The 13,687-nt window shown below is 39.7% G+C and overlaps 1 protein-coding gene and 1 long non-coding RNA gene across 5 annotated transcripts in view; one reads left to right on the forward strand and one right to left on the reverse strand.

The window, feature by feature from the left end:
• The first annotated feature begins 140 nt into the window (after window positions 1–140).
• LOC113029517 (uncharacterized) lies at window positions 141–7,976 on the forward strand. Its single transcript, XR_003273430.2, has 5 exons — window positions 141–275; window positions 5,177–5,329; window positions 5,778–5,888; window positions 6,538–6,614; window positions 6,694–7,976. It is a non-coding gene; the product is annotated as an uncharacterized LOC113029517 (long non-coding RNA).
• A 775-nt stretch (window positions 7,977–8,751) lies between these two features.
• Window positions 8,752–13,687, reverse strand: part of LOC113029449 (phospholipase D1-like) — a 51,510-nt gene continuing 46,574 nt past the window's right edge. For all 4 annotated transcript variants that reach the window (XM_026180309.2, XM_026180305.2, XM_026180307.2 and 1 more), the window contains exons 25-26: window positions 13,505–13,622; window positions 8,752–13,245 (exon numbers count right to left, since the gene is read on the reverse strand). In XM_026180309.2, coding sequence (XP_026036094.1) covers window positions 13,021–13,245; window positions 13,505–13,622 — 343 coding nt within the window. In that variant the 3' untranslated portion in view covers window positions 8,752–13,020. The remainder of the gene's footprint in view (window positions 13,246–13,504; window positions 13,623–13,687) is intronic.

A 13,687-nucleotide genomic window follows, 5' to 3' on the forward strand; every position in this document is an offset into this window, starting at 1 on the left:
CTGAAGGATTAGATGCAAACAACTTCGTTACCTAACTCAGCATACCTGTTTTCAGTGACGCAGGGTGAGGTATTTCAAATGAGGCGACTTGGCTATTTTCCAGATTGAAATTCCTCTTCGTGCAGGTGTTCTATAGGAGTGGCAAAGTTAACTTGGCAAATGATCAAAAATCTCAAGTGTCAAAGAACCAGTTGAAAAGAGCAGAAAACTGAGGACATTTCTGATTTGGCTTTGGGATGTCGGAGGAGAAGCTGAAATCCAAACTACAACTGAGGGTAAGTGCTGACAATAGTGCAGTCAGAGCGGTATCACAGTGTGTTTGTGTAAAGTTTGCTTCCTGTGATTCTCTTCTTTATCAGGAACCATTTTTGAAAGAAGAATGAAACTGTTATTATTAGTTTTATTGCCAGATTTACTAAAACTCTATCATCAGCCACACTTCAAATCCCAGAAAGGCCCAAAAGCCTGAGCTCATAAGTATGTATGAGATGGTTTATGTTACACAATTTGAAACTGGCAAAGTTCAAACCTACTGAAACAGACTTTGGAGTATCAAAATGTTCTATAGTTAAATTACAGGATCAGAGATTCAAGATTTTTATTTGCCATTTGCGCAGAGCTCTCCGGGTCAAGTTACATTTTTACAAGATAAAAACAAAGCAACTAATGGATCAATCATATCAATCATCATGTTTACTATATACAAAAACACTGTACAGAGAGGATGGTAATGCACTTCTTAGTACTGCAAACATAACATTGCACATTTACACAAATCTGTTTCAGTGAGTATACTGCAACATCAGTCAGTGACTTAATCCCAATGTACATTTGAAGTGAGGTAGTGTTGTGTTATTTTAAGTGTTCAGTGTTTTTTGTTTTGCCATCAGTCGTACAGTGCCGGGGAGGAAGCTGAAAAACCTTGTTCTGTGTGTGACGATGCTGACCGATCTGTTGTGTCTCACGTTGTATGTGCCGTTTTTGTGTCGGAGCAGAGGGTGAGCTGGATGGTGTGAGGAAGAAAGAAAGTAATAATTTCTGCAAATCTCATGTTTTCCAGCTAAATCTGTGACTTTTAACATCTTACGCACTAATGTGCATCAGTTTCTGTGGTGCAACAAATGGGTGAAGTTTGTGAACCACAGTTTTGCTTTGTCTGTTTTGCCGTTATTTGTGTTGGGCATTGTGGATCAGCACCTGCCCTCTTTGCTTAAATAAGATCAAATCTCTTTATCTCTGGCTCTTTATAGCCTGATCCCACTTTCAGAGTCCAGAGTACAATGAAGCAAATTTAACTTTTCCAAGGTTTCTTTTAATAATAATAATGGATTGCATTTATATAGCACTTTTCGAGACCCTAAAAGCACTTTACAGTTGCACTATTCATTCACACACTGGTGGAGGTAAGTTACAGTTGCCACAGGACAAATTGACAGAAGCGAGGCTGCCATATCACACCATCAGCCCCTCTGGCCAACACCAGTGGGCAGTAGGTGAAATGTCTTGCCCAAGGACACAACAACCAAGACAAACACAGCTGGGGATCGAACCAGCAACATTCTGGTTACAAGAGGAGCATATCAACCCCTGAACCACTTTTCCATAGATGGCTTTACTGACCTACCTTAGTTTTGCTGTGCAGCTCCTTTTGTAATCTAGCTAACTCAGTTTTGTCTGCTGCTCAGTGGGAACACTAAATTACAGCAGTTCAACGAGCTTTTCGTGACCTGTGGTGCACTCCCACGCTTCTCTTATTTCTTTAAAAGTAAAACCTACACAGGTGCACATCCACTCAAAATTTGTACTTAGGAATAAAGTTGCTTCTAAGAGAGTTTTGTATCGGTGAAAGACAAAAACCTACAACCAGGCGTTCGTGTTACCTGTGCAAAAGATGGTGACGACAACTTTTTCCAGCAATGCGATTGGAAAATATAAATGCTGGGAAAAAAGTAGAAATTCTTGTGGCTATAGGAAAATCATTATTGATTTCTAAAGCTGGACAAACATGAGGAATTCAAATGAGAGCAGAGGAAAGAAAGGCAAGCTGCGCTTAATTGTTCAGCACCTTTCAGACACGAGCTCGACATTCTTTACATAACCTGAGGTGGAAAATAATGATCTTATCTAGAAGAAGCACGAATTGGATGGATGGAATTTATGTGACAGTTTAGGCTTGAGTTTCCGTGACAGCCTTCGCTTTAAGAGTATTATTTGTTTTGTTTTGTTCTTTTTTTTTACTTCTCTGTCTGGAAGGTGAAGTTAGGGGCGTGGCCAATTGGATTAACACTTGTCCTAACCAGACCTGGACTGGCACCTTTTTAATGTGATCTTTTAGTTTATTAGGGCCCGAGCAGTGAGAGTGCGAATTTTGCACACATGTCAGGTCTGGTGAAATATTTTGTATTTTAATGGTTTTACATATGAGCATTGGAAAATGGCTCTGGAGCGCCACCTATGCATTGTTAAATGCAGCCCTACGAAAACATTGATTGAGCTACATGAATGTATTTTGGCACACACGTGTATCATGCTGTGACGGACAAAAAGTCAGTGGGACCACTGACGCAAACACAACAGGAAGTCCGGCATGTTGGATTGAAGGCGACATTTTGGCTCCGTTTTTCCCATTTCCACGTCTCGTACTTTTGCGAACTCCTCCTTGGGATTTGATCGTATAAGCTTCATATTTGGTCAGTGTCAACTACACACCTGGGCCATGTTAAATTGCGGAGCTTTTGAGTTTTTGGGATACGGCGTGATCGTGGCGCCACAGCGAATTTCGATGATTTGCCATCAAAATCTTATTGCCTCTCATTCTTTCATACATTGTGCGATCTGGACCAAAGAGCACACATATGATAAGGCTCCAGCCCTGAACAAATTTCAACTGCCATATTTGACATCAAGTAGAGCGCCACCTATTGGGAACAGGAAGTGTCATGTTTTACACTTTGGGGTACAGTATATTGATGGGTAACATCTGCAGCCTCAAATTTTTCCAGGAAAGCCTTAAGGAGTTGGTCTTGGGTTACAATGAAAACTGTGAGTTTTTGTGAAAGGGTGTGAACCCTGCAGCATGGCGAACTTTGATGTCACGCCATGAAAAACAAATTAGTATAACTCAATAAAATCCAGTCAGTACCAGACTTTACAGGCATGATGTCAGACCCGCCCTGAACAGATTGATGTGCCCATTGTCAGGAATACGCAGAACGCCACCTAGTGGCAACAGGAAATATCATGTCTTTTATTTTGTTGCACTGATTTTTACAGGTTCATCAGGTCCACCTCAAAAGCGGTGGATATTAACATCAGTTCCTCGTGATGCTTCAGTGAGAAAATTGTGACTTTAAACTGAACAACGCACCCTGGTGGCAACGCGGTTCATGATGAAAGATGAAGTAGCTTTAGAGGGGCTTGGAAAGTTTAAAAGCTCTTGAAATTTGACGCACACCTCCAATGTGATGAAGTCTTCCTTGTTATGTGATCATTTTCATGGAATATTGGAAAATGGCTCCACAGCGCCCCTTACAAAATTTCAAAACATCAGCCCCTGCTCTGTGTTTCATCTATGAGTCTGAGACCTGGTAAGCTTATTGAAGATATCAAGATGTACAAAAAAGTCTCTTGGAGCAATATCCCAAATCCAACAGGAAGTCAGCCATTTTAAAATTAAAGTGTCATTTTCGCGACATTTTCCCCTCTTTTCAGGCCTCATACTTAGACGAACTCCTCCAAGGGATTTCATCAAAATGACGTGATCTCCGGTGCAGGGACTCTAAAGACCTTTGTGATATTAAATTGCGACGCTTTTTACGTTTAGGGAAACGGGGTGGTCATGGCGGCACGTGGAGTTTCAATCACTCGCCAAAGAGCAGTAATCTGCTGTCACTCAAAAACACAATGCCCAGTATCTCCCAGACATCGCAGGCTGATTTCTCGATTTCTCAGTAATAGTTAGAGCGCCACCTAGTGGGACGGCTATAATCATCATTGAACAAGATGAAATTTTAGCTCGTGGTTCTACGCATGAATTCCATCAATGTGACATCAGATCAGACGTGATGGGTGTAGGTGTTGGGTGTGGCTCGATGCGCCGGGGTGCGAGGGCCCTCATAACGCCTCTTGCAGCTTTAATTATAAATGTAACGGAGAAAAATGGAGCATCTAAGAAATAACAATTTGCAACTGATGAAAATATAAAAGTATAAATATAAAAATATCAAATGAATATAAAATTGCTTTTGTATGGGCTCGTGTTTACTGACAGTCATGTTTCCGACCACCTGTTTAAATTTTGTGTCTGAAGAAAACGTTGTCCAGGGTGAATGCAGGTGTGGGAACTTAATTGTGCTGTCAGTGAAAATGAAACAGTTTCTACTTGTTTCTACCTGATGCATGACCAAAGAACTCTGCTCTTCATTCATCTGTGTAAAATGAAACGGACATTTTGTGTGTTGACTTTTTTTTTAATGTTTTTTTTGTTTGTTTGTTTAGTTTGCTTGTAGTCTCTCGTAGAGCAGTTCTGGCCTCCGCAGCCCATATTTAACACCCCTGCTCTGAATCATTGCAGTCAGTGAGTGTGACGCTATCAGTGTGAAGTACTTAGCTGCCTTTACTCAGTTACTCCTCTGTTTTTTTTCTATTTTTTACATTTAATATGTTAAATGCAAAAAATAGAAGAAGAAAAAAGAAGATAAAAAATACAGTTGTTGTTTCGGCAGGCAGCACGGTGCTGTGGTGGTTAGCACTGTTGTCTCACAGCAGGAATGTCCTGAGTGTGACTCCACTGGCTGGGTCCTCCTGTGTGGAGATGGCATGTTCTCCCCATGTGTCCAAAAACATGCATTTAGTGGGGTTAGGTTAATTGGTGATTCTAAATAATAATGAAAGGGCATGCATATAAAAAATATTATTAATAAACCAACAAAATGTATTTTTTTTTAAATGAATAACTACATGGATGAGAATGAATGGTTGTCTCTTTCTATGCGACGGACGCAGCTTTATCTCAGAAATACTTAGATGCTATGCTGTAACTATAATTATTCGTGGAGCTCATAAGATGTAATGAATGTTTGAAGTGGTTCCACATTCTTACAGACTAAACCATCTGCCTACTTTCTCTAACAGTGAACAGTTTTGCTCAGTTGTTTATCTTCCTGATCTCATTCAGGTGCTTTGAACCAGTCAAAATGGCGCCCCGTGAAGGATACCAGGATGGAAACATCGCAGAGAAGCACATAGCAGAGACTGGAGCGACCAGCTGGTCCACATTCACAAAGCGTCCCATCAGTCGGTGCTTCAGTTATTACCACAAACATACAGAGTGAGACAACATTTAACATTCAGCTGTTACAGTGACACGAGAAGCTGGCTGTTCCGAACGTGGATCCGTACATGTGTAAAATCACTTAATACCAACCAGTCTTGAGAATAAATGCACTAAATGTAAAGGATGATTAAGAGCTGGTGGTCACAGTGCCCGTGCACGATATTCTTGACTTTCTATTTGAAACTATCTGCAACTGACTATAGATTGATGCCAGCTGTATGTAGAAAATGTCCCAAAGAAGTAACATGGTGCAAACTGTTAAATATAGCTTATAACTTCTAAGTAATAAAACACAAACTTGTTTCAGTTCAGCACACTCCGAGGGCAGCTGCTAAATCCTCAACCCTCGAATGACTGACTTTATTGATCTTCTGTACTTTTACTGCAGCCAGGCTACATTTTTCTCTTTTAGCCAAAGTGACTGAGTGAATCTGTCTTTCAGTGATGAGCTACAGATGGACGCACCGAAGTTTCCCACAGCCAAGTTTCTGCTGATGAAACACAACTGCAACCAGGAGCTGATCGGATCTAAATTGGAGAATGAAAATGTGAAGTAAGCATGATTAAAGGTGCCTTAATTCCCTGTCTTTGTCTTGCTTTCTGATACCTTTATTAAGAAAATGCTAGCTGGTCTAAAATTAGAGGTAACTCCAAGTGTACAAAGTTCATGAAGCAAAACAACAACCAAACTCCAGCAAACACCAGGATCAAACAGGCACAAAGTCAAAGTAAAATAGGACGTGACCTAAAAAGGGTTTGAGGACAAGATTCAGTGTGACTCTGTGGGGAGACTAAAACATAATACAAAGAAAGAGATATAAATACAAATCTCAACCACTCTTAACTAATACAACAACTCAGTGCTGATGGCTGCTCCTCCCTGAGCCTGGTTCTATTGGAGGTTTCTTCCTGTTAAAAGGCAGTTTTTCCTTCCCCGCTGTCGCCAAGTGCTTGCTGTGATTTTCTTTAGGATAAATTACCTTTTAGTAGAAAGTCCTGTTGTGATTTAGCGCTGTATAAATAAACCTGTACTGAACTGAACTTTCTTCACTGTTTGCTTAGTTCACGTGTTTCCCTGTTGTTTTCAGATTTTGTGCAATGCTAAGCTAACCGGCTTCTAGCTGGAACGTCATATTGACAAACTGCGTTGTGTAACAGTTTCAGTGCACTGTTTATAAATGCATGACTTCTTCTTTTTACAGAACTCCGTGTGTGAGGACAAACAGTAGATGTTTTCCCCCCGATTTATAGAGTCCAACCTGAACCTTTGAAAAGACACGTAAGTTTACTTCCTCCTGATCACATTAAACCATGTTGTCTTTTTAATCATATATGCATAATGGAAATATATTTCACAGGTCATGCCTAAGATGAGGAATGAAATCCTTGAGAAGCTCGATCGATTCTTGTAAATCTCCTGCCAAACTCAGAGGGGCATGAAAAGCGAGACTGCCGTAACAGTTGCTGTAAAAAGTAACTAGAAAAAGACGTAAATGCCAACAAAAAAAAGAGGTGATGCTGTTCAGTTTTGATTGTGTAGATTGTATTTTTCTACATCTGTATTCTCAAGTGTCAAACGTGCATTTGAAACACATCCAAGAATTGGGCCTTAAAGGTTTATTTAACACTGCGAATGCAAAGATAGAACTGGACCAACATGCAGATGACCTGTAGTTATTTAAAGCCTCTGTGGTTTATTTCCATAAAATATGTAAAAACCTGTGAAGTACTGCAGGTGTCTCTTTATGGTGGATAGTCTTTGATACCAGGGTCACGGTTTCCTACCAACAGATTGATTTCCATCATCTTTCCTTATAAGGCAGTGTTGGATGTTTGTTTGTTATGTGTTTTTCATTTCATGTCAACAAATTCCATAAGAAGATTTCTTTAATACTTCAGGTGATTGCTGTGAGTTTTATCAAACAGGGAGAATTTGTCAGTGCTCACTTTCACATCTGGAGTAATCCACATCTGAGTTTTTTGACAATGATCAGCCCAGCGTCACAGAGGAGTGAGTGTTTATGGGCTTCTTATGGAATTTAAATTGTAGCCATCTGAACGTTTCCACTCGATTTCACTGATATGCCGTTTTTCTTTCATAGAGTTTGTTTGTTCTTGTTGTGGATCCAGTTCAACTGATGTTTGTATTGCGCATCACAGTTTTGTTCCATTTGACGGGAGATTTTTAAAAAGTAGTCATGTAAATAAAAACATTTAAACTGGTGTGTGTCACAGTAGATTTGAGTAAAAAGAAACTAAAGCATTGGTTTGTAACAGGGACTCAATCTTAAATGAGCTGTGGGTCCCTGCTGGCCACTTTAGTGCTAAAGTAGTACAAATAAATAAGAAAACATCCAGAAATCCAAAAATGTAGTGGTTTTTCTTTTCGCCGTTTCTTTCATTTTAAACTGCAAATGTAAACTTGTATTTTGCCTTCATATTAAATCATTTTTTGCTTTTTAAAGAAGAACAACAAACAAATCCCCCTAACAAAAAAAGCAGCTTCAAGGGCCAGATTGCATTGTATTCCTTCACATACACGAGCCACAAGTAGGGGTGATTTTCTTTAGGATAAATTACCTTTCAGTAGAAAGTCCTGTTGTGATTTAGTGCTGTATAAATAAACCTGTACTGAACTGAACTTGTGTGTTTTCCTGGTGCTTTCAAATTTTGTGCAATGCTAAGCTAACTGGCGTCTAGCTGGAGTTTGAGACCCCTGGTTTGAAAGAAAGGATTTTTTTTTTTTAAGTAACACTTCCATCATGTGACAAAAGAAAGGCAGGGAAACAGAATGAAATGATTAATATTTAAACAAGTTTCCAAACATTTACCAATAAATGAAGCCATAAAACTACTCACATTAATCACATTAATTTCAGCATTTCATGTTATGAATTTAGCATTTTTGTCAGTTTTAAAGACATTTGTGCATTTTATAACTTTGAGAAATAGATGATGAGAATTTAAAAATGTATACCATGTTATTAAGAAATAAAAGGTGTTTTTAAAATTTATTTAAAATGTATTTTTCTACAGTGGATTCTTAGCTGGACGTTCCTATTTCACAAACTTTAAACTTTCCATTTTAATTACAGGAAAAAAAATGTTAATCTTTTATGAATAAAAAGAAATATTGAATTTCATTCAACAAAAAAGAACAATTGTGATATCATGAAAAAATATGTATTTCCATACAAGGGTTTAAATCCTAAAGAATTAGACTTTGATAATGAAAACATTTTAATATTTAACATCGTAGGTGCTGAACAGCCCATATAGATCCAGCACAGTGAGTGCTTGTGCCTCTGTGTAGATTGACAGAAAACTCTAAAGAAGATGCTACTGAGCGTCTCAGTATAAGTCTGAGTTGAACTGAACTAAGGAATCACTGAACAACATGATCAGATGCTTTTCAATGACTTGTTAACACCTCATTTATTTAATCCATCATTTCAAAAAGCAACACATGATGTGCAGATCACTTTAAGGGGCTTCCACAAAGAAACAAACTGTGCAAATAGTGCATTTTTATAGAGATACAGCAAAAACAAAGGCAGACGAGAGAAAAGCTGAGATTCAAAGAACACGAGCAAACAGTCAGATTTCAGATATATTTCTGTGTTTAAGTTGATTGATTTGAGCTCAGCCTTTTATATTTTAAGCTTCTGATTTAGATTTAATCTGATATCACAAAAGCTGAAAAGGTGAGGAGCTGAGAAAGCGCTGGACCAGGAGGTAGAAACACAGGGAGGTAGAGAGGAAGACTAAACAGAAAGAGCACACTTAAGGTCCAATTTCCAACAACATTAAAGTATCAGGTCTATCTTACAGACAGACACACGATTAGCTTCAACAATGGCTTTAAAGAAAACTGTTCAGCTTATAAAGTTCACACGTTTGTCCGTGACGGTTTAATGGCAACGAGCTGCTGTCATGCTGTCAGCTGCAGTCAGTAAAGATCCTTACATTTCAAATTTACAGCACAAAACAGCATCATGCAGAGGAACAGACCAACGAGGAAGACACTAATAGTGATGCTGCGTTCCAGAGGTGTTAGAAGATCAGAAGATTCTGATGCATGAGGCTTCATGCATCAGAATCTGGTTAATCAGAAGGTATTTAACTGTAAATATTCCAAACCTGCAATAATATCTTTTGGCAACTTGAGGGGAGCAGAAACAAAGTACAAAGACAAAGCTGGTGTAATATCTTCTTGATAACGCACTTAAAGACATATTTTCCACAAGGTGAAGCCATGTTTGCATCCACAAAAGTCCTCTTTTAATCACCAGAAGTTAGGGCTGATTTGAGCAATAAAAAGGTTAAAACTGAAATTGTCTATTTTGACATGGACATGGTCACGGTGATATTTACCCAAATTTTGACATAAATCAGTCAAAGTCCACAAAGTCAATATGAAATCATGAAAGTCTTGTGGTCTGACTTCGTCGCACTTTACACCAAAGTGCAGTTCTGTTCCAAATAGGACCAACACTTAATCCAATTTCAAAGGAACGCCACAAGCATTGAAGGCTTTTGTTTGTTGGATTCTCCTCAACTCTACACAGACTATCCAAGTAGCCGATCAATATAGTGTTACATGTAGCAGCTGAACTGTAAGAGGCAATTCTTAGAGTAGGTGGAGACCAAATATGCAGCTGAAAGAGTGAAAGTTTGACTTTTGGGGTGAATAGTTGATTCAGGATTGTGAAAATGTGACAGAAGCTACTCTTTTAGATCCCCCATGACTGTTAACACCGGATAATTTAAAATGACTAAAAGGCAGAATGCAAATAGTATCACAAGTATCACAGGCAGACGTCCTGATCTAAGATAAGAGAGCTTTGATTGACTTCATGGTAGCAAAAACATGTGACTGCAGTGTCTCATGGTAGCAACGCTGCACACACAAGTTCACCAAGGGGAGATCTATCCAAGCACCACAGTTCAATCGTTCAGTCAACCAAACATTGGGAATCACCATCTGGAACAGTGACAGACTTTGGCATCATAACTTTCCGAATTAGATTTGATGGATATTCAGCAGGTGAACGCAGTAATGGACAGTCACGTGTCTTTATTCCTGCTGCTTGTCTAAACTGGCAACAGTTTGCAGACACAGTCATCACAACAACTTACTAAAGTGGTAACATGTTGTTCTACCGCCCCCTGGTGGACATAAAACATCCATTATACCAGTGACAAACCAGTATTACCTTTTAATGCAAAGTTAGCCATTGTGGGAAATTTCCGCTTTCTGACACAAAAGGAAATGCAGCAATTTAATAAACTCTTCATGCATGCTTCTCCAAAATAAAATAGCTTTGTACAAGTCTATAATTTCCTAATAGTTTCCTGGAAATAGTGACACGTTGTATGAATTGATCTCAATAACTGGAGTCTTTCTAAAAGTCAACCAATGAAAATAATTTATTACATCTAGAAAAATGTTCCCAATTACACACAAGTAATAAATAAATATTTATTATTATTTAAATCCCCCAATCACCAAGTTACAGTAGTGGTTTCCAGAAAATTATTATTAGGAAATTAGAAACCAGCAACATAGAGCTATATCAGTACAGCTGGTATAAACGTAGGTCACTTGAGGCTTAAGTCATGCAGAATCCACAGTATGAGGAATGTGTGTTAACATCAGCGTACAGTCCGTCATCTTTGGCACGTTTGATTTCCTGTTTGACATAAATATTAAAAGCAGCCACATGAGACAAGTTTAAAAGGAAAACATGTGCAGAGACGCCCGACAGCTCGATCCGGCTCTTCATCCCCGCCTCTGCTCTGCTGGATTTAACGATTTAGTGTCTTTTGAAAGCAGAAGAGTCAGAGCTGGACGTTGCATAGTGTTGTTAGAGAACGGAGGCTCAAGCTGTACTTAAAAAACAAACAAAAAAGGTAGAGTAATAGCTTCACGGTGACAGGGGAATTTCATTTTTTCCTGTAAACACTAGGCCTAGATTTTCAGGCACTGTAGAGTCCATCGCTCCCTCTGTTGCTGGTTTGTACGCCCATGTCTGTTGCTTCTGTTCAGAAGCAACCTGTGTGCACATATGAGCTCTGGGAAGCTGTGGAGTCTCTCTCAGTCTTTGAACATTGTAAGGTTAGGTTCATAGATGTTACATCACAGCTGACGCCATGCTGGAGGTGACGTTTACAAGGCTGTAATCAAAACTGCTGTATGTCTGTAACAAAGAGTCAATTCTGGTTTTTGGAGCTACTAAACACAGAAAGTAACACACACCAAAGAGCCACAACATTTAGGTCTGTCCACCTTCTGTCATAAATCAGATGGTGGATAGTCATGTTAAACATGGCTGAGCCCAAAACTCACACTGCTCCAAACCCTCCGTTTATAAAAATGTTTCCACTATTGGCTCTGTATGATGTCACAAAGTGGGGACAGTCATAATGTGGTCACCCCAGGATGTGAGAACAGAAGTCCTGGCAGTTTAAATGAATAACATTTGTAATTTTGATGCAATTAAAGATTCTGCCCCAGGGCCCTGGTATGTATCACGATTTCTGCAGACCAAGCTCATGCACATCTACATGCTACCACCCGTTGCAACAGCAGTGGTCTCCTCCACAAAGCAAAAACTGCCCAGGACTTGAGGTCCATGCCCGACCCTAATGACTGTCCTTTAATAATGTGGGCTGCATTGATTGCTCTGCCTGCTCTGGCTCATCCTGCTGATGGTCGACCAGATTTTAGTGGAGTTTAGAAGTTTTGGCCTCTAGGTGGAGATCGTGTTCCCGGGAAGGTTTTGCGTCATGTTTCATCATGCTGGGACGAGACCGCTGCTGTCAGGGAGTGTTGGTAACATAAAAGGGTGTATGCATTTAGTCTGCAACTATCTTTTGATGGGATGCCAGGACTCAAAGCTTCTCAGCAAAGCACTGTTTTTTCACAAGATGTGATTCACCTGTCAGAAGGTTTAATGTTGTGGCTGCTTGATGTATGTTCAGGTGTGGTCTCGTATATTCGTTTAGAAACTGGAGCTTATTAGAGTTTTTTCAGATTAGTGTAACTCAAACAAATGTGGGTTTGAACAAACACACAAAAGCCTGCTTGGACAAAATTTGGGGAACTGACCGCATTTTAGTTCCTGCTTTATTGACATGAGTATCCAGAAATATTTCTGCCTTAAGGGCAGACATTCCTCTAAAGCTGCAGCTTAAAGCTCATCACAGTAATTAGTAGGTGTTTCTAAATAATCTCCGATTTCTGTGATTTCCTTGTGTGACACAACCATTTTAAACGGTTTTGACCACACCTGTTTTCCTGTGGCACGCCTGTTGAGGCTGCCAGGTAATCTATTTAAATCACATAAATTGCCTGTTGTCAATACATTTATTTATCATTTAAACTTCATGTATGATTTTATCTATGATTACTTCATTTTTCCAGTCTCTGCTCTCTGTGAACATGTCAGCATTTTTGACATCGGTCTGTGTGTTTGTGGAGAGTCTCAACTCAGGGAGATGCTGTCTTCTTAACATGCAATCATGAGCTATAATCTATGATGTGAAACAGAGATCATAACATTTAAAAAGCTCCAGCATGACCTCATCTGTTTTTGGTCAGAGCCCCGTCAGACCTCCAGAATGGCGTCAGAGTGTTTTCTATCCACCTTCCACTCAACGAACACAGACGTGCCCCCTCTGCCTCAGGTCCAGACCTCCATGGGCACCATAGCCTCCTTGGAGCCGATGGGTGGAAGCAGGTTTTGTTCAGACAGGAACTGAAGAGGAAACTGAACGAGGAAGCCACGGATCTTCTTCAGCTCCTCCTGAGCCCGAGCCGGGTCCTCCTTGTCCAGGCCGGCCTTGGCCAGGTAGCCCTCCAACTCCATTATGTTACGGACGTCGCTGGATGGCAGACAGCGGAAAACCTGGAGGAGCAGGAGAGAAACAGGAGTTTGGAGCAATTTTTTCATGTCATTATTCAGGATCTATGATTGATTATGTAGTTATAGTATTCCTCCATGACTGTGTGACAGCAAGTGGAAAAGTTCAGCTTTACCTTCAGCTGATATGCTTGTAGTTTTAATATTGACTAAATCATCCATTAAATAATAGAAAACTCATGTAAAAAATATATTTTAGAAAAAGAAAGAAAAAGTTGAGCTGAATACAAAGGAGTACACTCACTCGCTGGTAGATGGAGGCGTTGCGAGCGCTGGTGGACATCCAGACCTCCTTGTAGAAGTGATCGCTGATTGGATCCGAAACATCGATGGTGGGATCTGTGTAAGTGCCGAGGATCGTCCTGATGGACACAGGAGGAGGGTGAGACACACAAAGATATACTGAACAATATAATAAGTAAAAACA

This window comes from Astatotilapia calliptera, chromosome 9 (assembly GCF_964374335.1).
Source record: "Astatotilapia calliptera chromosome 9, fAstCal68.1, whole genome shotgun sequence".
NCBI lineage: Eukaryota > Metazoa > Chordata > Actinopteri > Cichliformes > Cichlidae > Astatotilapia > Astatotilapia calliptera.